General features: G+C 32.3%; 1 protein-coding gene across 6 annotated transcripts in view; it reads right to left on the bottom strand.

Moving 5' to 3' along the window:
* The window catches only part of LOC107446303 (fat-like cadherin-related tumor suppressor homolog), a 456,785-nt gene that overhangs the window by 182,490 nt on the left and 247,719 nt on the right, over positions 1-26,576 (bottom strand). For all 6 annotated transcript variants that reach the window (XM_087157390.1, XM_087157391.1, XM_087157389.1 and 3 more), the window contains one exon: positions 6,160-9,488. In XM_087157390.1, coding sequence (XP_087013516.1) covers positions 6,160-9,460 — 3,301 coding nt within the window. In that variant the 5' untranslated portion in view covers positions 9,461-9,488. The remainder of the gene's footprint in view (positions 1-6,159; positions 9,489-26,576) is intronic.

The following is a 26,576-nucleotide window of genomic DNA, read 5'->3' as shown; positions in this document are numbered from 1 at the left end:
TAGAAACAATCAATAAATAAAATGAATTGAGTTGTTACTTTTTGAGTGCAATTAAAATGTTTATTTAAGTTTTCACCCTATATTAAGCATTCATAAAATTTTTCCGAGCGAAACTTAAATTGCACTGAAAATATTAGAAACAATCAATAAATAAAATGAATTGAGTTGTTACTTTTTGAGTGCAATTAAAATGTTTATTAAAGTTTTCACCCTATATTAAGCATTCATAACATTTTTCCGAGCGAAACTTAAATTGCACTGAAAATATTAGAAACAATCAATAAATAAAATGAATTGAGTTGATACCTTTCGTGTGTAATCGCTTATTCTGGCTATTTATTTATTGCAACATCGAATTATGTATTTACGAAATTATTTTTGTTCTGCTTGATATTAATAATATTGAAAAAGTCAGATAAACAACACCCAGATATCGGGCAGCATTACGGCAGTCACTGTATTTTCATTTTTGTTTGGTTGGCATGTAAAGGTTGGCAGACTAATCCTTTTTAAAACTCATTTGCAATATTAGTATGTAAAGCCTGTTTCCTTAAAGATTTAATAAAGGGATCGTATCACTTCCATTTCAGAAACTTTTACAGAAAAAAAAAATCGCATTTTGTTTAACGGTACTGTAAACCTTTTTTTTTTCTTCCTCTTTTCATTCTACCGTTATGCAGACTCTCAAATGCAACATTTTGTTTGCGTTGAAAACTCAATGATCAGGTCAATCTTCACTCTTAAAGTGTTAAAGAAAGTATGTAGAGATCTGCGCAAAAAAAACCATTTTTTCAGTGAATAAAATCTAAATCCGGCCATAAAATCTAAAATAAACGTTGAGAAGTTGAATTTATCTTCAGTTTGAGAAAGTTTTTTATTCTTGATTTGTGAATGATGATTCATTTTCAATTTTAGAGGGCTTTTCTAATCTAGTATTGCAAAGATAGATTTAATCTCGATTTAAGAGGTTTGCTTATACAATCAATTTGCTCAATCGCTTAAACTAGCATGGTTAAATTTAACATTGTTCCAAGCTTGCACTTATAAACCTTAATGGGCTTGGTGTGAGAAATCGATTACGACTGCTGCAGACATTAAAAATCAACCTTATACTGCTGAGATATTTTGTAAAGGAATAATTTCAACTCTTGAAAATCTTAACGATGACGTAAACTCTAGGTTAAAATTAATCGGAAATGGTTACCCAGAAACCTTCTTATTTTTTTTCGCTTCGGACGTGTCCCGATTTAAGATTATTTTGTTAACAATCCAGAGCAGCCATTTCGTGGTTTTCTTCTCAAAAAAACGTACACAATTTTCATAGAAAATATCAAACATTTTCATTGTATGTCATCAATAACTCAAACGAACTCCATGTTAAATATTCCGAACTCCGTTGTTGAATGATAAATCAATCACATGCATAAAAGCTCAATTCAAGTTGCGACAATTAAATACCAACAAAAAAGTGAACTTCTTTAACAAAAAAAAATAAGCTAAAGATTAAAGGGATAATCAAGGATTTCATCTTACTGAGAATGGATGGTTAAAGTAAGCAGAAAAACAGCTAGAAAATGATGGAACTTCTTATGCTCTAAGGAAGAAAAAAGAAGAAAAAGAAAGAAAAAGTCGGGCATCTAAGTCTTCTCTGGCGAAAAATCGATTTTTCGTCCTGCTTACTACTGGAAAAAAAAAATCACCCCCCCCCCCCTCTCGTCATTCTTACACTGGGAGCGATGCCAAGTGTCATTCTAATAATATTCTTTTATGCTTTCAGTCGGTCTTGCAGCAACTAAAGAAAAGAAACAAGTAGTAGCTGGAAATCGCAGGAAAAATAACTTACAGAAAACTGAGAGTAACAAGACTTGCGGAAAAATTACTTTGCTAAGAATGCATTATTATTGAGAACGGTAAAGGAAAAAAAAAATGTTAAGACAATACTATGCCTTTAGATAAAAACTAAACAAATCTAGATATGGATATAGTGGACAACCAACCATAAAGATGTTTTAAACATTAATTTCGTATTTTTAACAATTTTTTAGACAATGACATGGAAATTAAAAATCATTTTTAGTGTTTTTTCCGATTGATGTCATGTAGTTAATTGTTATCTTCATGACAAATTTAATTTCGATAAAATTCGAAAGCTAAACTACAGGTAAAGGGAACTATTTTCAAAATTCTTAATTGAATATTTACAGAAAATTTCAATGGCGCAATTTATACTTTCGGTTTATGAGGGAGTGGAAGTCAGATTCTACTATGATTCGAATAAAGAGGCACATAAAAGTAGTAATGTGCCTATTAAATCTGCTCTGTCTGGATTTTCTTCCTGTTGGTGTTCAGAGAGGAGCAAATCAGACACCGACCATGTAATGTAAATGGGATCAAAATACGGCTTTTCCGCCATGAGTGTTAAAACACAGGCTTGTTAAAAAGGATTAAATGCATTGAGATAGGGGAGAGGGGGGCACATGTGAACAGGGGGCACATGTGAACATGGTATGTTTTACCAATATGAATTGAAATAAAAAATCTCGAAAAATTTTCAATTGATGTCAGTACTAGTCCTACCTCTCTGAAAAACTTTCAGAACAATGAGACATTTTGTTGTTCTATTCTGACAATTTCTTTGTATCAGCTGGTGTTGTATATATTATAATCACTCACTTCTTCAAGTGAAAGCATAATATAAATCAACTAATAAACTAAAATTAACTATTGCAGACCATTATATGAACATTCAGGTAAGTTTATGACAATTATTCTTTTTTTTTACTCAATTAAAAATTCTTTATTTTTCAAGTTAGGTTTAAGAAGGATGATGGGGCACTTGTGAACAAAAGATCTGGGGCAGATGTGAACAGTTCACAAGTGCCCCTACACAGTATTAAGATTATTATCCTCATGATATTATAAGTTTAAAAAACATGTATGCATTTAAAATTATTATTATTTAATTTTCCATAATTAATTTATTAATTTTTCCTTTAAAAAAAATTTTTTTTTATTAAATGGTTGATCGCGCATCACGCATATTAACTGATACACCGGAGAAAATAGAATTGCTAAAGCTACAAATGAAAAGATAGAAAAAATGAAAAAAAAGCATGAAAGAGTATTAGAGAAGAAAGAAAAAGGCCCATTACAGCTCCCTTGGAACATGAAGGTGCGAAAAACCCAATAACGGAAAAATTATTGTACAGCTGAAAAATTATTTTCTTATTGACAGTACTGTTGTACAATTTAAATTCACATAGTAAGCTACAACCCCTTCTGTATAATGCGTATCTATATCTGTAATAATAATGATTTTTTTTCTTTGAAATATGATGATTGCTTTGTGTTTTTAATCTTGTTCATATGTGCCCCAGGCATGTTCACATGTGCCCCCAATGGGGGCACATTTGAACAATTGAAGTCATTTTTCTAAAATATTATAAAGTAAAGAAATATTTTATTGAAAAATCTCAAAAAATTCCATAAGACAAAGAAAAGACTATTTAAACATATGGACTTCTTTACTATGAAAAATTTATGATATTTTTTGAAAGATGAAGAAATAAAAAAATTTGTTCACATGTACCCCCCTCTCCCCTACATGTTATTGAGAAAAAAATTCCTTTTGAGCACTGTACTGTCTAAATTTGGGTAGCCAATCAAGAGAAATCACCTGGCGCATTTAAAGACAATCAACCCACTGTTCCACCACGTTGAATAAAGTCGTGCGGTAAAACTTCTCTTTCTTTTCTTGCTACTTGAATAAGTCCAAAACTATCTGCTGCACTTCTGCGTAGAACAGAAATCGTCAATTTTCTTTCAAAGATCGATGATGTAAAAATCGTATGAGGAAAAACCAGGACTGCTAAGTCAGTATTCACGTGAGGAATATGAATCAATTTCAAAACGAGTGAAATAAAAATATAAACAATACCAGAATCTAAATCAACATACAAAATTCGAAAGGTGAAATTTATCGAAGTTCAGTCAGACTTTTATATATATATATATATATATTTGAAAAATTCCTCAATTCAACTCAAACAATAGAATGCGATATTACCAAAATTGTTCCATTATTCATTCGATACACAAAACAAATAATATAATCTTCAGAGCTTCACTGATCAAAGTGCTGCTCAATCTGATGAAAAGGCAATAAGGAAATATAAACAATTAGCTGAAATAAGTTCCTAAATGTCCTACAAATTTGTACGTTCTATTTGATAATGTTTTCCTTTCTGTATACTCATGCAGGATTCAAGAGATTTAGTGCTCGCCAGTAAACATATATCCCTGCCTATTGTCACTGAATCACATTACGTGAATGAACTATTTACAATGGAAACCAGGATATAATAGAAAGCGAGTCCGACATTTTAATTACCTATTGCGATCCCCCAACGTAGATATGCGCTTTAATTATAGCTTCCACCAACATCCAAAATCAAATGAGGTAATAGTATTATATGCATAAAGGCACTTGTATGAGCTTTCTATTGTTGTAAATCCTAGCATTTCCTGGAATTTTGGGTGCGCCTGCAATTTGGAAGCGAATTGTTCACTATTATGCAAGAAAACTTAGATGAAATATTGCATATATATCTTGATTAAGGTAGAATATGAATTGGTGGTTTAAAATTCAAAATTTCTCATAGTTTAAAATAAATGGCAATATTATTTCTCACAAACTTGGCTCAGTTAGATAATCTGTGGGGATTTCGTTTCCGCCGTGGTCGCTATTAGACGCCGAGTGTGTGATGGAGTAGTAATAGCGTGAGGAGGACAGTAACGCAGTCACAAATAACAAGTTAACTGTTCGATGTGGATCATCCATCGAAATAGGCGTGTTCTAATCGAAGTGGACGTAAATGCAGAGGTATGGGAGTTCTTAGGTTCTTATCATATCCGTAGACTACCAATATGGGGCTAACCGGTATCTAGCGATTGTAGTTGTAGTTCATTTACGTCGCACTAGAGCTGCACAATGGGCTATTCGCGACGGTCTGGGAAACATCCCCGAGGATGATCCGAAGACAAGCCATCACAATTTTGATCCTCTGCAGAGGGGACCGGGATCTATCGAAAGGTACCCCAAGATTGTATCAAGTTAACATGACTTATATATAATTGAATTAGTATTTAATAATTGTAGTGGTAGTTACGCCACAAGTCTAGGATCTGTGTAACAGACACGTTTTATAATTAAACGGAAATACTTATGGTTGTTTTAAGAAGGCACTGTTATCTTATATACAACGCTTTTCAGAGCACAAATATGTTAATTTGATTACTGGTGAAAGTAGCTGTCGTTCGTAACTGTAAAGTTTTACCTACCTTTAGCCAACACTATCAATGAAAATGACGTTAAATGTCAAAATGGGGAAAAGTCACAGTTTCGTGAAAATGAAAAGCATTTGTTAACTACATTACTTATTTTAACGCTGCATTGTATGTGATCATAAAAATAAGCAAAATTTGGAAATTGTTAAGTAATTTTAATGAGTTTAACATGGGTAAGAAAAAGCTCGCCAAATTGGCGATTTTTTAAAAAAGATTCAATATATTTAAAAAAAAAATTTCGCTCCGAATTTCTCAGAAATATTTATCAAGTCTAAAAGCTTTTCATGGAACAAGATTAAAACTTCTTGAAATAAAATAGGCGGTGGGTATAAGACAGGGGAGTGAGGCAAACATAAAATTTCTGTGGCTTAAAAAAATTCGTAATTCAAAATTCTTAACGCCACTAACACGTCCAGAATAAGGAAGGGTGGGGAGTGGGGCAAACATACCATTACATAAAATGTAAAAATTATGCAATTCTTAACACCGACAAATAATACGCCTCAAATAATTATAAAACAATTAGCGAAATAGAAAAAAAAGTATTAAGAAGAAAAAACAAGATTATCAAAATCGGCCAACTCTCTGAACAACAAGTGATGATAAATTTCAATGACAAATAGCGCCTGAAAAACGTAACACACACAAAAAATTTACTTCAAAATTTTCATCCTCGGGATTGAAAATATGCCAGGAAGAATGTAATTAAGAAAATAAAATTAGATAGTTTTTGTTAGTGGTATTTTACTAATGAACATTACAGTAAGATTGCACATGCAGAGTTCATGAATTATACTTTTAATTTGTACTCACCTTTGTCATCAATTGAAAAGAATCCCATTCCATCCCCATCCAATATGGAATAAGTAAACTGATTATTCAGTCCAGGAGGATCTGCATCAATTGCAGAAACTGTAAGCACCAATGTACCTTTAGGTTGGTTTTCCATAACCTGACCAACAACTACAACATCTTCAAATGTGGGTGGGAACATATTTTCATTAACATCTTCCACTTCTACAACAAGAGAGGCTTGAGACTCCAAAGAGGGGTCACCGCCATCTCTAGCAGTTATAGTAACATTGTATAGTTGAATCGTTTCAAAATCAAGAGCTTTCGATAAACGAATAACGCCCATCAAAGGATCAATCGTGAAGGTATCATCACCAGACAATGAATATGTTATTTCACCACCTTCGTCCAAATCTGGATCACTGGCAACCATGACGATAACCACAACACCCAGAGGCAAATCTTCGCGCACTTTCACCCAGTACTGCTTCAGACTGAAATAGGGTGCATTGTCGTTGATATCCAAAACTCGAATATTTACCACTGCTGTGGAAGAAAGTGGGTTATCTAGTGACCCGTCAACCACTCTCGTTCTTAATTGATAGGCTTCGGTTTTTTCACGGTCCAGACTACCAAACACTGTAAGTAAACCGGTCATTTCGTCGATATGAAACTCGTCGACATCTGTTTCCAAATGAAATCTCAATTCTGCATTTAAACCTTCGTCTTTGTCGTTGGCGCGTAATCTCACAATACTAGTGCCATTTTTAGCATTTTCGGTAATAACGAAATTGTAAGAGCTTTTCTCAAAGATGGGCTTGTTATCGTTAATGTCATCAACGTGGATTAAAAGCGTCCTAGAAGCACTCCTTTGGGGATTACCCAAGTCATAAGCAGATATGTTTAAATTGTACTCGGAAATAAACTCCCTATCTAATGGTGCGTCTACAAATAGTTTACCCGTTTGTAAATCTATTTTAAAGAAGTTAAATTCGTCACCGGAGGTGATTACATAGACTAAAAGACCGCTATAGCCTCTATCTTTGTCTTTTGCTTTTAATGAAGTAACTTCGGAGTCCACCGGAAGGCTTTCGTTTATCCAGACTTCTGTAGGCAGTCCCAAAGGGAATTCAGGGGGATATCTATTTCCTGAAAAGCTTGTAGGGGTGGGTTCTGTAACGTCATTGTTCCTGTTGTTAGCTTTGGCAAGATTCAGCTGTTTCTTATATTTGTCTGTAACTCCCACATCTCGGCATTCCATTAATGCCCCTCTGTCTGCTAGTCTTTGATTATTACCACTGCTAATTATTTTTAATTGTATGGACATTACGTCAGCGAAATGAGTGCCATCAGTCGCTGAAACGTTAATTATTCTTTCTCTAATATTCATTTTGGTTAGATCGCAAGTTATCCTCAAGACACCTGACATTGCTTCCAATCTGAAACAAGGATCGTCATTTGATGGTACCATGCGGTATTTAACTGTACTTCCGTAATCGAAATCAATAGCCGAAAGAGTAATGACTTCGGTGCCAATAGGAGCAGATTGAGAAACATATCCTTTGCACCCAACTTTCTCAAACAAAGGTCGATGATCATTGACATCTTTTAAACGAACTTTAAGAGTCATTTCCGCTTGACGCCGGTAGGGTGCACCCCAGTCGGAAGCTCGAACCTTTAAAACGTATTCGCGTCTCATTGTTTCGTAATCAAGGATTTCTGTAGCTCGAATCTCCCCAGTAAATGGATCCATAGTAAAGGGCACTGGATTTATATTAGCTAAACTATAAGTGATGTAACCATTATCCCCCTCGTCTCTATCACTTGCAAATGCGGTATACACAATACTTCCAGATGGTTTATTTTCGTCGAAAACAACAGAATCCATGGTATTATTGAAAACAGGATCATTATCGTTGTTATCCAAAACTCGGATATTAACGATAGCTGTTGATTTTTTCTTCTGACCTCTTGATGATGGATCGAAGGCACTAACTGTCAACGAATAATAAGGTTTCGTTTCCTTGTCTAAAAACGTAGCCAGTGTCAACAAACCCGACTTCATATGAATTGTGAAAGTTCCATTCGTGTTGCCACTCTCGATTCTGTAAACGATAGGTTTATGTTCAGGAGCAGTGGCTTTCATGTGTAGGATTCTTGACCCAGGAGGTGAAATCTCTTCAACTTCTATATCATAATCTGCTTGTTCAAATACTGGATTAGTATCAGCCGTTTCTGCCAGTCTAACGTTGACTACCTGAGTTGTAGTTCGCGGAGGAGTACCTCTGTCTTTGGCACGAAGTGTTATTGTGTAATCCTCAGAAATGCTGTTATCTCTCAAGGATGGGTGAACTAACTCAATATTATATTCATTTTGTTTGTTTCCAGGTGTAACTTGAAACATACCGGAAGGATCGCCATCAATTATTTCCAGAGCATCAAGTTCTCCATGGATACCGAGATCTTTATCAATGACTCTAACAACAGCATAGATGTTGGGATCAGATGGGGATAGTAAGGCCGAAAATTGACGAACGAATATCTCAGGTGGATACAGGTTAACAGGCGTGACTTTAACGGTTACAGTTGTTGAACGAGACGTGTAGTCAAGAGCTCTAAATTTAATCCCTCGGTCTCTGGCAAGAATCGTAAGAGTATGAAGAGGTTGCTTTTGATAGTCAAGGTGCCGTGTTAACGTTAGAATACCACGAGTTGGATGCACAGCAAATTGTAAGCTAGGTTCAGCCAGATTATAATAAATTTCCCCATTGATGCCTAAATCAGGATCATGAGCACTTATCTGAAGTATACTGGTGTGCAAAGGTTTGTCTTCGGCAACGCTTACATCATAAGAAGGTGGATAAAACGATGGTGGGATGTCATTTGTATCAGTAACATGAACAATGACTTCCGTTTGAGCCTTTAACTTAAGAGCTCGTTTCAGATCGGACGTGACGGTGGCCCGAACGATCAAACGATACGTATCTTGATACTCTCGATTCAAAACAGCTCGATTGCCAGTACGAACTCGAATCATAAGAAACCAAAAATCGCCAACAAGCCTAGTTTCTGCCTTGAAAAACCGATCGGGGTCACCGGAAACTATCTTATATCGTATTTGGAGCGTCGGGTCAGAAACAAATATTCCCATCTTCTCTTTAGAGATGGCCTGCGTCTTTGGAATCGAGTTTTCCGGAATCGTGACATTGTACTGCTCTCGGGTAAATTCTGGCTCTTCCTCCTCTGTTGTGGCAATTGTTTGGAATGTGAAACAGAGAAAAACCAGGGTTGAGACCCAGCGGAGCTGATGACACGAAGCCATTCAGTCACGTTCGGTCAAGACTGCATGCCTGAAAATAAAAACGAAAGGTAAATTTAAAATAATTATAACAATTGATGAATAAATGTCAATTCAAATCAAGTGTATTAATATAAACTCAAATAATAGTTGTATGATTACTAATGAGTTTATTTTTTCTTTTGTTGAGTCATATATTTTTATTGACAATAAATGATCACGTTAAAGACGAACCGCAGGAAGTGAGTAAAAAATCGTCGCTTCCTTACAGCGATGCAGCCTTACTATGCTCTCAATAAAATGTTTCATTAGAAGAACAAAATAATGGTGGAGGGAACATTTTATAAATGCATAACCATTTTAAAAAAATCTCTATTGGTAGTAAATCCTACAAAATTTTTAAAAGTTAGGTAATAGAGAAGAGATCGAAAAGTTGTTTTTCGTATCAAAAACTTCAATTTTAGCTAAAGACAGATTACAGGAATTTAAACCCACATAGATTTTGTTTATTTTCAGCAGTGTTAGAAAGCGAAAAAAAAAAAACTTTTTAAGCATTTTTTTCACGAAAATATGTATTTTGGAGCCTACATTTAAAAGTTTTTAATTTTTTTAAATAGGCTCCATCAAAACATCAAGTATTAATGGAATGCAAAAAGTGCAGACCCATTTCTCAATCTTCATTAAAATATGCTGTTATTGAAGTTGAACTTATGTCTTTAACTGCAACGTATATTAATTTGAATCATTTTTGAAGACTTTAGAGTCATTATAGCGCTTCTAATTAATATTTAGAACAACGAAATTAGTGAGGTGTTACGAAAAATTGTCGGTCGCATCTGCAAAACAGATTAAATAAATATATTTAAACTTATTTCACATACAAAATTACTATCAACAAAGATTATTTACTGTTGCAAGGATAAAAAAAAAATCTCAATATTTCTTTAAAAGAGCGTGCAAATTAAAGCAAGATCGTTGTTATTACAGCTTTAAAAACTGTTTTATTCAATCAAAACATTATTCCAAATGGCAAACATTGTTTCTTTAGATGAATTTTAAGTATAATCAAAAAAGGAAAAATCTTTTTTTATGCTAATATCAGACACATCACCGTCTAATCAAATCTTAAATATAAATTAAAATGTCAACAATCACGCGAGAAGAAAAAAAAGCAAGAGTGAAAAGTTCAATCGATATTCTCCAACTTGCCAACGAAATCCCCAAAACCACATTTTTCGTAATCCCTTCTAATGATACAAAATAATTAACTTTTGAAGCATCCTCACGGTGTCGCATGCAGATCGTTGTCAATATTTTCATGTCACACTGAATGGGGACAACAGCTGGTAATTAAGTTTGCGGAAATGATGGATGGGGGACAAAGTTGAGGATTATGAAAAGAGCAGCCTTTTCCCTGGGAAAACCCCCAGCAAGATATCAGCAGGAGGACACAAAACAAATTTTCAGAATCATTGCCTTTTGGCATACTCTATTTTTGTCATCAGTTCTTGAATTCTGTCGTTTTTGACTTTGAATTAATATCTTGATTAAGTTTCCTTATTTTCCAACTTGCATTTTTACCGATGCTAATACAAATTATTCATAAACTACACGTTTTATTTAATGATATCTTTAATTTATCATGACTTGTGTTACTCATGCTATGTATTCATGGCTGTAATACGATGTTACATGTTGGTGTCATTATACCCGTTGACGAAATACATACATGTTGATGTAAAAAGTACACGTTGGCGTAATACCTAAGCGTTAATGTAAAACACACACGTTCAAGTAATAATAACAGGGGCCTGTCTAGGTTTTTCTGACAGGTACCTGTTTTGCAAAAATTCGGACATAATTTTTGAAAAATTAAAAATTATATTAAAAAATCAACACAAAAATATGGATTTATCGTTTCTTACAGGATACAAAAATAAAATTTTAAGAAAAAGTATTTTGTGAAACTACCGTTCTTCATAAAGTTGAATTTGTGAAGGTACCGCTAAACGGTAGTAAATTTGGCCAGGAAACCATTGAATAAACGCATACATGTTGATGTAAAATGCCCACGTTGACTTAATTCGTAAATGTTAATGTAAAACGTAATCATCAATTTAATTCGTAAACGTAATCAGAAAAAAAATAAGGTTAAAATAACCGGAATAAGGTAAGATATACAGTATTTCCGGCTCTAGGGGCTCGTAATCTTTACCGAGAGCTTACCAAGAAGCTCAGTAGTTTTTACTGAAACGATTTGGTAATGATTTTGGTAAAATTAAATATAAAAATTGGCTTTATAATATGGAATAAAATTTGGCAACTGTGTTTAAATTTGGTAATTTATGAAAACTTAGGGCATGTCATAAAAACCATTTATTCCGTTAAATTTACTTTTCAGTTTCGTATTTTTTAATAAACGTGTGATAATAAGAACTAAAAAACAGAATGTTCGATTAAACCACGATCATATGAACGAAGAAAATTACCAAATGAATGTTTTAAATACAGTGTATTTTGGTTATATTGACCAGAATTATGCTTGATTTTTTTTTTTTGCAAGAAATTTCATTGCCATACTGTACGATAATTTTACCAGATTTTTTATCCGTGCATTAATATAATACACGTTAATGTTAAACATACCTTATAATTATTTGGCCGTTGATAAGTTAAGCGCGAAAAATAGTCAATACAATTAACTAGGTGGATCTTACCAATAACCAATACTATTGCATTTGAATTCATTTTCAATTAGCACGTTACTTTGTAAAATCAATACAATTTCCACATGTTCTTTAAACTTACTCAGATTAAACCTTTAACTCCAACAATGTAAGCGTTAATTATTATTTAGTTGAATCATGGATTGTTAATTTTATTTATTAATTTAAAAAGTTATTGATTAATAAAAAGCTAAAAAAAAAAACTATATGTTTAATAAATACTCTTTCTCCGTTTCTATTCAATTTAATTTGCTTAGAAAAGTGAGAAATTTTCATTTTCCTCATAAAAAATGATTATACTTAACAATGCAATTGCCACCTTTTCTGCTTTAAAAATAAGCTTCTTTTCATATTTTTCTTTAACGGCAAAATGTAAATTTCTCCTAAACACGCCCCTTCGTATTTTTATACGTAATCCCCTTCCTCATTTTATTCTCTCATCTTCCCCCTTTTTTTTCTATTCTTTACTTGTCTTCACTAGGTAAAAAAGATATATTTTTCAGAAAAGAAAAAATAATTTTTTCACGGGAAAGAAAAAAGAAATTTCTGTAAACATTTCACCCAACTCATTAAAGTTATAATTCTTTTACCCATTTAAATGACAAAATCTACAAAAAAATATTAGAACTTTCAAAAAATGACCATTTTTAAAAGCTTAAAAATCATGTTTTGAGAAGGAAAGAAAAATCTTTCCCTCAGATCTTGATCTAAATCTTACCTATTTAAACAAAATCAAGACATCAGAAGCGTATATCTTGCAAATAAATGGTGGGAACACGACGGAGTAATGTCCGGAGAATATGCGAAATGTGGTAGAATTTTACAGCCAACTTATGAACAAATGAAGTTTGTTTTGCATAGATGTGGAACTTAATTGCTCTACGTATTTTGTCAGTATTTAATAACGATTATTATTATAATTATTTTGAAAAATGAACAGTGTTTACAGGAATATTAGTTTTAAGCTATGCAATCTTCGAGAAACAAAGATTAAAAGTTGGCGAAAAATTATTTTTATTTATTACAAGAAACTTAGATTGTTTACTAAGTGACACCACCAATACATAAAAATATGAACTTGAATCTCGAGGCGAAAACGAATATAGAAAAAACTATTACGACTAAAACGTAGCGTTTACCGATAAGTCCGACTAAAAGAAAAACACAAATATGAAAAATGCATTCAAAATCGGAAGAAATGGGAAAAAAGAACAAACAAAAAAATTTAAAAATAAAAAGTATAAAAAATTGGCAGAAAAATTTCTTTAAGGAATTTTCTGGGGGGGGGGGAGCGTGACGACTACCAGTATAAGAAGAAAAAAAAGCTACACATTATTTCCAAGCAGAAATAATCATAAAAAAGCTCCCCCCCCCCCGAAAAAAAATGATGCACAGACGAGATAAAAAGGGAGGGAACATCTTCTGTCATATGCATGATTTCAATTCGATGGCCCGTGGAGCATTAAATCGTCCAAAATGAATCACGCGGCCAGCCAAACATACATACACATTTTGACTTTACGAACGGAGGGTTGAAATGGCACAAGTCACCAATAGTACTTTTTTTTTTCTATTTTATTTCAAGAGGGATAAAATAATGGAATTGAAGCTCATTCGATTTGTTGGAAAGCAATAGGCAGTCACGAGGAGTAGGACACTTACAAGAATATATTGATTTCGAAGAGCAGGGCACTAGGGGAAATTGACCTCGATTTCGAGATTCCAGTTACCATCTCCCGCAAACGTCTGCATGCTCTTATATGATGGTAATAGCAATATATCTCTTTGATCTTCCTACATCACTAATTTCATATTGTATCAAAACGAATGCAATACCAGAAGGGAAAAAAAAGATTAAAAGAAAATACAGTTCACAGATTATGAGTAGTAATGAAATGAATGTTATGTGTATCATTTAATCAAGATATAAAATCATTTATTACTTTAGAAATGATTTGATTATTCATTGTCAAATAGACTTGGAAAATTTAAATTTTCAGTTAGTAGCCAGAAGACTCTAATGACTTCGTAGACACCAAATGAGTCGGTGACCAATATCGAAGGGTCCTTTTCATTTAATAGACACTTTCCGCAAACTTTTTTTTATTTGTGGGCTGGGATTAAATTTTATACTTTAACAAAAAATTCATAAAGTAATTTACAGCTATAAAAAGTTAATTCAACTGTAAAAATAATATAAAAATATGACAAAATTTAGTTAAACATTACTGACTGTAAAGACAAATATGTAAAAATATTTAGGGAGTTAAACTACATTTAATGAATGCATTACAATTTTGGAAAATGTGAATAATTAAAGAACTCACCTCCAATGAATCATTCTATCATAAATTGATGGATTTTGAATGAAAACTACATTGATGTACAACATTGATGTACTTTTATCATTGAACGATTTTTAAACAAAGCGATGGGAAAAAGTTGACTGGTTGTTTATTTAATTTAAGTCACCCCTTCTTTTGTTTACACGGCACGTGGCGAGTGGTTACTTTTAGGTCAATGTCAAACGATTTCTAATGACTTTCCTTTCACAAAAATTAACTTAATAACTAATTTTTAACAGTTTTATTTCACGTTCGCAAGAACGGGAGTTCGAACCCAGCCGACCTAAAGCTCTCCGAGTAGTAAATGGTGACTTGTGTACGTTAAATATGTCGGGTCACTAAGTCCTCCATGTTCCCATAACAAATTATATCTCAAGGCTTACTGAATTGGAGATTGATCGTTCTCTAGTTCAGGTAAAATAACGATCTGCGGATGAATGAGTGGATGTATGAATGGGTCCGCCCTATAAACTGGAGTGACGTATGGGTGTGGTCGAATTTTTGGCCATAGATGGCGCCACTGGAAAACAAGAACAATCGCAACTCTTGCCTTAATGGCCTACGACAGTGTTTCCCGAACTTATGACTTTAGTGGACCCTTTTTTAAATTTTTCGTAACACTGTGTACGACTAATAAAAAAAATGAATGGATTTTTACTATAAAAAAATTGCACAAAAGTTAAAAGTCACAACTGGCTGCTGACACCACTAATTATTAAGGCGATAGAAAAATACGTAGTCGGAAATTTTCATGGCTAGCTTTGTTTTTAAATAGTTACGAGATATTTCGCATACGAACGCGAACCCCCGCTAAACTGCACCCGCACCCCTGGGGGTACGCGTACCACACTTTGGGAAACACTGGCCAACGACAACAAAAACAACAGTTTTATTAAGTAAAATTTGTTGAACTTGGAATATCACATTGCTTGTTTAAATTTTCTTGTGTCATCACCAAATGTAATTGATAATACAGTTCATCGAGTAAGAGTATTATTAAAAAGTTGTAATATAGATGTTATTACATTAGATAGTTTTATAAAATTTAAATACTTTTATTTATAAATAAATTTAGTATTAAAACATAACTATTCGTAAAATTAGGATAAACTCGAAAAAACAAATCATTGTTTACCTAAATTTTTTTTCTCTCTAAAATTCCTTTTAAAAATACTGAAAAATAAAGATACAAACTAGTTCCCAAATAATAAAAAAGTACACATTTGACAGAAGGATGTATCTACTACATCAAGTACCTTACTTTCAAAACAATTTATTTGTTCGTTTACAAGAAATATTAGCTCGAATTTACGGAGAAATGGACCGAAAAAGACATCGAAATGTCAGATTCAGTAACTCACTAGAGTAAAATGAAACAAAAACGAGTACTTTCGAAATAATAAAACAGTCAACAAAGCGGAAAAGAAAAAAAGAAGAATTAAATGTCGAATTCCAAAAGACATGGTACCGCCATGCTGGTTTCAAGTAGCGCAAAGGGCTCTAGATAGTTTGATTTGTTTTATGTTTCCCTCCCTTTTTCTGGAAACAAATGATTCAAATGTCGACAAAGAATTTATTTTCATATCTTTCCCAAACAAATCAAGTAATAGTTTATTTGTTAAACCCAATTAAGAAGGAAAATAAATAGTAAAACAATATAACATTCCATTGATGAATGAATACGAACTTTTATTTCAGTGATTTAAAGCAAGAATAAGCCTTAATTGTTTGGCATGTTCAAATTGTTTTTTTTTAAAAAAATGGAGAGCAAGTAAGTTAAGTATTAGTTTAACCCAATAAGGAAGAAAAAATAATGGTAAAACAATATTACATTTAATTGATGAATACAAAATTTTATTCCAGTGATTTAAGGTAAAAATATATTTTAATGGATTTATACGTTTAAGAGAACAACAATTTATTAATTTGTTGTGCTTTCAAGTAGTTTCAAAAGGAAACAATTAGTAAAGTAAATAAAATCATATTGCATTTAAATCAATATTAATTCATTCACTTTAAATTTAGATGCTTTGTTTAATAAAATCAATTTCTTGTATTTAATGCGTTCCAATAATTAGTGTGTAGGTGTGATTTTGAAACAATAAGATTAACTTTCTTTGTAATTTAAAATTTTATTAGTGCTAAGTAGGTTTGTAACAGCACCAATTCCTGACAAAATAATTTTAATGAGCATTCAATTAATATTATAAGCAAATTAAACTGTTAACTTTAAAAGGTTTATGAAAAATTCCATATCGTGAGCCATAATGAAACTGTTATACTCGTACTTGAAATTTATGTTATATTTTAAGAAATAATTTTAAGCAATTGCATCTTGTAAGCTACGAGTTTTACAGCGAATTTTGTCTAGTGAGCCATACTGAAACTGTTATACTTTAAGAGAGTTACAATAAAATTCATCCGGGCCATGGTATACAATGTGTTTTACAGTTAAATTTGTCTTGTGAGCCATAAATGAAAATGTTATACTTAGCTAGAATTGGGATTTTCATCTCGTGAGCCATGTTATACCCCCCCCCCCCAAAAAAGAAAAATAAGTTATATACAGTAAATTGTCTTGTGAGCCATAATAAAATTGTTATCTTTGCGACTTTCATCATGCAAGCCATGTTATACTGTGAGAACTACAGTAAATTTTGTCGTGTGAGCCATGATGAAAAAATATTAATCTTATACTTAAAAGATATTACATGGTTAGAAATTTTACAAAATTATAAATTTTTTTTTTGTTTAAGATTGATTTTAAAAACAATATTTTATAATGAAATTTAATTCTGCTTCATAATTCAGTAATCAATTTTAGAGCAGTATAGTAACAAGTTAAAGTAAAACATTCTTTAAACAGCCCGAAGTTAAGGCTCCACATTAATGTGACCAACTGCATAACAATGGCAGTATGGTCATCACTACACACCGACCGCCTTAACACCAAAGACAAGCTGGTATCCATCAATCTGATGCTGAGTAGGCTTGAGGAACCCTCGTAGCTCACATATACAGCTCAATGTATTAATCACACAGCAATCGCAGATCTACATAGTAACTAGGCCATTGCCTATTTAGTAAGTATAAAAAAACGAAAATACAGTTTCGGAAATATTTAATTTGTGTACTTCATCCTTTCTTTGCTTTTAAAACTATTTTGTATGTTCACATTAACTAAGACTATCCATTGGAAAAATACATCTCTCCTGTTCACATTAACTAAGACTATCCATTGGAAAAATACATCTCTCCTGTTCACATTAACTAAGACTATCCACTGGAAAAATACATCTCTCGTGTTCACATTAACTAAGACTATCCATTGAAAAAATACATCTCTCATGTTCACATTAACTGAGACTATTCATTGGAAAAATACATATCTCGTGTTCACATTAACTAAAACTATTAACTGGAAAAATACATCTCTCGTGTTCACATTAACTAAGACTATCCATTGGAAAAATACATCTCTCATACTCACATTAACTAAGAATATCCATTGGAAAAATACATCTCTCATGTTCACATTTACTAAGACTATCCATTGAAAAAATATATCTCTTTGTTCACATTAACTAAGACTATCCATTGGAAAAATACATCTCTCATACTCACATTAACTAAGACTATCCATTGGAAAAATACAACTCTTAATTTAGATAGGAGCTTAGAAAACTGATAACACCACACTTCCCCTATTCTAATCAAAAACGTAAGCAGTATTTTCCAATTATAAACCGACACCAAATAAAATCACTGAGAAGTAACTTCTAAAAACTTTTTGAACCAAAACTAGAAATATTTTTGTAATTAACTCCCCTTCATCCTTGTTCCTTCACTTCTGTCCCAAAAGAAATAAAAATTGAAAACTCTTTCATTACCGTTCGTAAAATCCAATTTCAAATAATACTCTTGAAACGGCAAGATTAAACCAGAATGAAAGGATAGTAAAGAAAATTCATCAAAGAACACACACTCTAAGAAATCCATACACCCCGTCTACTATAACCAAGATGCCTTTTATTACGATAACTTTCTCCACAAGAACGATATATCGATATTGGAAGTAAGTGGAGAAATAAGAAGTGAGATCATTAATTCGAAAGGTGATATGTGCTTGGCAGCTATTGGTTCCAGAAACTTCTAGAATATCCTTTTATGTTGATTAACTATATTCAAGTTTCGTGAATGAGTGGAATAAACATTTTCATTAGATCACTCAACAAAATAAACTAAAAGTAAGGAAAAGGTCGGTAAAACTTATTTTTAGATTCTCCATTAAAAGACGCACGTCTTAAATATTTTTATTTTAAAATACTGTGATCAGGGACGCTTTCCGAAGTCAATTAAAATTGGTAATGAAATTTCACAGAATAGAAGATAACAACAGATTCCACTGCGAATTCAATTATCTTACACAGTTAAGTCGAAAAAATATTTTAAAAGAAGTAAAGTAAATAAAAATTTATAACTATTGTTTCATATGCTGTGTATATCTTTCAAAGCAAAACTAGAATATCTCTCCAAGTTTTCAATTTAAGGAAGAAAAAGAAGGGGGAATTCTGTGTGAATAAGAAAATGGCGAAGTTAAATTCTGCAGAAAAGAATATATATTTTTAAAATATGTAATTACTGTCACTTAGTTGAAATGAAGAGTTTATTATCACTATATTTGGAATCGGGTATGCTGTCCCACACCATAACTGCGTGTCACGTGATCTAGGCAATTTGATCTAACGATGATAAAAGAAAATAAGAAGAAAGATTGAGTAAGTGAGTTAGTCATTAATTTATAATGCCCGAAACCACTTTAAGCAAAAAAAAACATTATCCTTAACCGTAACGATATACAGAAATATTAGTATAATTCACAGTTAATTTAAAAGCCGGCTCCCTTTTTGTAACAAAGCAAAGTACCTGCAATCGTAAGAAATTTCAGCAGAACGAGGAGTTGACCATTAATTTACACGGTTTTTTATATAAAGCTTCCTAACTCAATTAAAGACGTATACCTATTTTCATGATGGCTACGGCATCAGACTACGGACATTAAATATCCCGGGTTCAAACCTAACCGGCGCCGAGGTGAATCTCTCACTCCACGACACGACAGATGGCAGCACAACACAATTTCACCTCGTTTCACGGTTCGCCTTGATTTAACAACCTCTGAGTTTCAAACAACGCCAAGGCACCAACTGGAGATACTTTTTTACGGGCATACAGCGTAATTTTTGGACAGTAGCACACACGTTTAAAAAAAAAATAAAAAATACGGGTAAACCTGTATTTTTACGGGCATGATACCTTTAGGGCAAACATAATTTTTACGGTCTTTGAACACTTTTTGCTGGTCACTGACCTTAATCGAGCGGCGAACTTTCCTTTATTGCTTGTTTATTTAATGTTTGGACTGTTATGTGTATTCGAACAACTTCAACGCGGATTTTAACTCATTCCATAACGTTTTATATGCATCTATGTAAAATTTGAGCGAAGATTTTATAGTTTCTTTATAACGTTTTAGGAATCATTTCTACCGCTTTTCATTTCGTTCATAAACATTTTACTTAAAATCAATACCCGACGCTATACAACGATAGTACAAGACAATAAACAGCGAAAGAAAACAACGTGTGGTATTAAAAATTTCATGAATTTTACACGATTCCCTATGAAATATATCTCATAATTTTTACAATATCATTAAAGTAATACCCGTCGTTATACATACATTCTAATTTTAATACATATATTAAAAATTTATTATAATGTAAAGAAAGAATATTATAAATAGTTTTTTAAAAGTCTAATTGTCCGAAAACTATGCTTTTTAGGGGGCTTATGCTGAAATAGAAGGATTAATTTTTATTAATTCAGAGGTAAATTTGAGGAGACATTTTTATTTATAGTGCTAAAATTAATTGTTCTGGTTATGTAAAAAAATGAACGAATCGTTCTCATACTTTTAACATACGTTGCATACATCAATTTCTTGATACCTCTTGGGTACTAGATTGGAGATCGATCGTTCTCTTATTCAGGTCAAAATTACGATCTGTGGATGAATGAATGTATGTATGAATGGGCCCACCCGATAAAAGGGTGTGACGTATGGGTGTGGAAAAAGTCGAATTCTTGGCCATAGATGGCGCCACTGGAAAACAAGAACAATCGCACCCCTCTGCCTAAAACAGGCATACGAAGACAACATCCATTTCTTGAAAGATCGTTTTGAGAGAAATTAAAGTTGCTAAAAAGTAAAAGTGATTATCTCGCAGTAACTTGATCCGACACGCGTATTTCATCCTAACTGCTTTGTTTAAAATACAGAAATGCAGAGTTATAACCTTCTACATCATCGTCAGAGATTAAATGTTAATATATTGTGAAACGAACAACTGTTACTCATTGATTTCAATGTTGATATTACAGCAGAGAATAATTCAATTATACAAAAATTAAAGAAAATAAAAAAGGATTATACGGCGTTCACGCTACAGCGGCATTCTAAAGTTAATTAATGCAGAGCAAACAGTAAATCCGAGAGTAATATTCGCCTAGAAATGGAAGTAAGAACGCATAAGAAAATCAAGATATTTGCATACCATTTGGAATAATGTCCAATTAAAACTCGGAATTATCATACCCGTCAATTCAATTAACATTGTGCACTAACTAAAATTATACTTATTTCTCTCTTAAGAAAATACGGTTAGGAGTAATTAAGTGCACCGGTGTTTATTTATGAAGAAAATGCCGTAATACATCCTGACAAGTTTCGTTTCTCAATTTGGCAAAGGGCTCCCATCTTAGCCGCAATAGATTAGAATAAAATTTAATTAATTCTTTGTAACCTTGTAACCAAGTATAATCACACGTGTGTAAAGGGGGTTTTATTCTTTCTTTATTCTAGAACTAATTAAAAGTAAAAGCTTGCTTAAGGATAATTTTCTTAAGTTTTTAAAATCCTTTTATTGTTTCCCTAAGTTACATGCGAAGGTGCTATTATTCTTTAATTCCTTTTTTCGCTTTCATTAGTTTAATCCGTTTGTTTGAGTAATTAAAATTGTAATTTTAAAAGCTTTTAGGAATATTTCAAATCCTAAATTCATTTAGTTTGAAATATTAATCAATGTTATGTTAAACATATTGACAAGGCTTCCTAACACTGCACATTTCAAATGTGAGTTCTTTTACAATCCATTATTTAATATTCGTTTAAAACTTTTCTCTCTCAAAACTTGATGTCAAAACAAATGGGATAAAGGTGCTAACCAGTGGCAACGCATTTTCGTATTGGTTGAGCTATTTTCTTGTAATTTTTCATAATAACGATTCAATATTTTGAAGCACTTATCGTAAAGATGTTGAAACGAAAGATGAAATAGATAATTAATGTTCCATCTCAAAGATCCAAATAAACTTCAATGCACATAAATCAGTGTACGGCACTGACCAAAGATCCAAATAAACTTCAATGCACATAAATCAGTGTACGGCACTGACCTTTACAGTGGCGTACACTACAAATACGATAACTTCAATGCACTGGATATAATGTATATAAACCGGATGGATGTAAGCGGATATAAATGAATATAACTTCGATGAACTGGATCCAATGCACTGGATATAATAATAACTTCAATGAAATGCAACAAAAAATAAACTTCAATGCACTGTGAATACGGCACTTGTTTATAAATGAATGATGAAAGATTGCTTCGTATTAACTGTCATAAATGACTTCAATCCAAAACGTAAAATAATAATAATAATAATAATAATATACTGTTTGTTTACGATAGGTACTCTGCCTGACATTCGTCTGGAGTTATGGCGGTGACTATGGTAACGAGGTATGATTATTTCAAGTAAGGATGCGGACTGGTTTCGGCGAAAGAAAAGGAGACCTCCTCATCGAAACCACCCTCCCTAAAATGCCCTTTTCTTGTTTCCATAGCACCAGACTGCCGCAGACTTAGTGGCGGTCAGAGTACCCATCTTAGACAAATAGGTAAAAAAAAAAAGTATATTTGTAAACTAAATTTAAAAAAACGTATTAGAAAATGTAGGAAATTTTTTAAAAAGCATTTTGCACCATTTCGTAATTTTAAACGCACATCATCCCTGATAGAGGCAAAAATATAAATTATAAGGAACTACATAAAACAGTAGTGTGTATAAAGTATTTTATTTTTATTAAAATTTTGTAAATGAAGTTAATTTTATGCTTATTTTCAACAGCTATCACTAATGGTCGCAATTTAGGTAAATGATCCGAAAGGATAAAGTATTGTTTGAGCTACGGATAATTAAATGAAAAACTACGCGAATAAAGCACAAATCAAGTACAGAAATGGACATACTATTGTTTCGGTTTGCTAAACAAGAACTTTCTTCAGAGTCTACATGCCAAATGACATTAGAAAAGTAAAGGTATAAACACGTGCTAAGTGGTTTAACCTATCACGGAACAAATTTCTTCTAAAGAATCGAATCTATAGTATACCCATTTTTGTACCAGCTTTGTCTTTTATTCACTTTATTTTTCACTTTAGTTTATATAACTGGATTAGAGAAGGAATGCTATCAAATTTTGAGGGAGTATTATTGAGATTCAACTAATTAAAAATCAATAAATTAAAAGTGTTTGTCGATTTTTAGAGGACACTTTTTTTGCCTCATTCATCGAATTAGTTCTGTGTTTAATGATCTTACTTTCATCTATTTGTTCTGATTGACTTGGATAACGAATTGCCAGATTTTGTTAATAGTAATTTTCAGACTTTCGTAGAGTAGAGGTGAAGAGGCTTTTTAATAGAGTTTAAATTATTTTAAATTTTACCTTTTCTTTATATGCGATAAAGTACAAGAAAATGCGAGATCACATTTGATGAATTACCGATAACGCCTCTATAATACTACGTCACTATAATCTACAAAAAACCGTGGTCTTTCCTATTAAAATTTCAATTTACAATCCCCTACATCACTATAATCCATGCCAACGAAAAGTCGTGACCTTTCCCATTTAAATTTCAATTTAGAATGCCCTACGTCACTATAATCTACAAAAAACTGTGATCTTTCCCATCTAAATTTCAATTTAGAATCCTCTACATCACTACAGTCTATGAAATTCCATGGCTACGAAAAACTGTTGCCTTTCCAATTTAAATTTCTATTTACAATCCTCTACATTACTACAATCTATGAAAATCCATGACTACGAAAAACCGTTGCCTTTTCCATTTAAATTTAAATTTAGAATCCTCTACATCACTACCATGTATGAAAATCCATGGCTGCGAAAAACAGTTGTCTTTCCCATTTAAATTTAGAATGACCTACGTCAGTATAATCTACAAAAAACCAGGATCTTTCCCATTTAAATTTCAATTTAGAATCGTCTACATCACAACAATCTAAGAAAATCCATGGCTACAAAAAACTGTTGCCTTTCCCATTTAAATTTCTATTTACAATCCTCTACATTACTACAATCTATGAAAATCCACGGCTACGAAAAACCGTGCTGTCCTCATTTACAATCTTCTACGTCACTATAATTTACGAAAATTGGTGGATATGGAAAACCTTTGCCCTTCCCATTTAAATTCCAATTAACAGTCTACCATTATTTTAAAAAAATTTATATATATAAATATATACACATAGGAGATTTCGGAGAGAGAAAAAAAATCTTACCATTTAGTTACTGATGTAAGAAAAATGTATTTAAATTTCAATACGTTAATTAACTTTTTTGAAACTAAATAAAACCTATGAAGGAAGGAAATCGGATTTATAATGTAATCTATATAATCTCCAACTCAGGCCTTTTCGACTATAAAGGCATTGCCACAGAGTGTCAAAACTATTCTCCAAGTAAGAAAACAACACAAACTAGAGAAAACTAACACAGGTTGTCTCTATACGTGGATGGTCTTTCTTTTGCCAACAAAACTCATCAAGGAAGCTGCAATAAAGAAAACACCACAAAACAGTGCAAGCATTCCCTATCACAGAAAGTGAGAAGATATTGACAAGCACAAGCACCAGGTGGATGTGACAGCAGACGTACTCCAGGGCATCGCCGAAGCAATCTCACCCTTTGCTTCCGATATCCTCTTCCACATCCTTTCTATACCAGGGATTCATAACTCACATAATCAAAAGCTCATCTTTGTTGTATGATACAGTGTGCTTCGCGCCATCGGACGCTCATTTAGCGAGCAAACATTTTCTATTCATCGAATGGCTCGTTACCTCTAATGGACTTGCTTTTAAGGGGAAATATGTTTCGGAAAAGAATGGGAAAAGGCAAAAACTGTTTCAGAGATGGCGATTCTTGGCGATTTTTTTTTCTTTCAAAAGCTTATTTCCTTAACTGAGGTGGGAAAGTATTGATTATTCGAAAGAGTTCTTTAAGTGGCGCAGCTTATCCATATTGAATTTTCGAAATTGTCGCTTTGAATACAGCAAGAAAGGGTACAGTGCGCAGTAAAACCGTAAATAACTTTCGATCTAATGATTACATCTTCACGTTTCAGGATTCAATCTTAATTGTTCAAGGGGGTTAACTCAAATATGTTTACTGATTAGCGCAGACGATATTTTAAGTTACAAAAAAAGACATAAAAATCTCTGAATAAACATACCTTCGGCTCGACGGATTCGGATTTCCAACCTGAAAATATAAAAGCGGTAGCCGCAATTTGGGAAATATTGTTCCAATAGTTTGGCTAGGAGAGCGGTCCTAAGTTTGGGAGCCTTAATGTTAATTTTACTTTTTGCGTATTTCCCCACGTCTAGAGACCTTTTAAAGCAAATTGGAAAAGTTTTGCATACAGTTATAATATTAGTTTATTCAAGATTAAATTCCTTGCAAAATATAAAAATCAAAATGAGAACCTAAAAGGGTATTCAAGCACTCAAAAAATATTTTTAACCACTTTGCAGCAAAAAAAAAAAAAAAAAAGAAAGAAACGGATCTGTGCAGTAATAAATTTTTCTTTTTATCGTTTCAAGTTCTTAATTTATAAACATAAAATCATTAAAATTCAAAAACTTTACATAATCATGATAAAATAACTAGTTTCTGATAAATATTGCAGAGAAAATTGCTCATCCTGCTTTTTCTTTTGTAATTTATAACGACAATCGACAGGGGCAAAGAAAAATCCATTTTTAAAATATAAGAAATTAAGCACTTTTTACAAACCCAGAATAAAAAAAAGCACCTTTAAGGGCTTTGAAAAAATGCAAATCAAAAATAAGCACCTTTAAGCACTTTTTAAAAACACTCCGCACCCTGTTTAAAGAACACAATTTAAAATGATGCAAAAAATTGTAAACCTTGAAATTAAAAAGTTTTTCGACATGCGCCGAATATAAAGACAATATGTACTAAGTAATCTAAAAAAACATCTGTTAAAAAAACAAGTTCTACGGGGAAAAAAGCAACACAAAGGTTGTTAAAACAAATTTAAAAAATTTTTTTTTTTGCAAGACCAGGTTTTAAACATATTATAACTCAAAAAAGTAACCGCTGAAGTTTTAAATAAAGCAGCAACTTGGATCAGAAACGTTTTTGATGCTTCAGCTCCGTCTCCAGATAATAAACTAAAACTCTGGCGATTTTATTATTTACTTAGGTGCACATTTGAGTCTCATTCTTTAATGTGAAATTTTTATTATAAAAAGGTACATAACATACTCACCAGTTCACACAGAAAATACAAATTTAATTTTCAATTCTGTTTTTTATTCAATCTTAAAAAAAGAACTGAATCCAATAAATCATCTTTCATATTTGATCTTAATACATAACAAATTTATTTTAATGCCAAGAATTGTTTTTCAACAGAAACTTGCAGCCATATAAAAATGTACTTAAGATGTTAATGTGTCATAATTATTAGGTATTAGAATGAAAAAAAATATTGCCTAACCCAATTTACAACGAAATCTGTACTCGTAGAATCATAGATAAATTAAAAGCACAAATATGTTTAATTTTTACAAATCCAATTACAACAAAATCTGTACTCG

The sequence above is a fragment of the Parasteatoda tepidariorum genome, chromosome 2 (assembly GCF_982258835.1).
Source record: "Parasteatoda tepidariorum strain Cologne lab strain chromosome 2, Ptep-v5.0, whole genome shotgun sequence".
Classification (NCBI taxonomy): Eukaryota; Metazoa; Arthropoda; class Arachnida; order Araneae; family Theridiidae; genus Parasteatoda; species Parasteatoda tepidariorum.
This window is presented reverse-complemented; position numbering and strand designations above follow the sequence as displayed.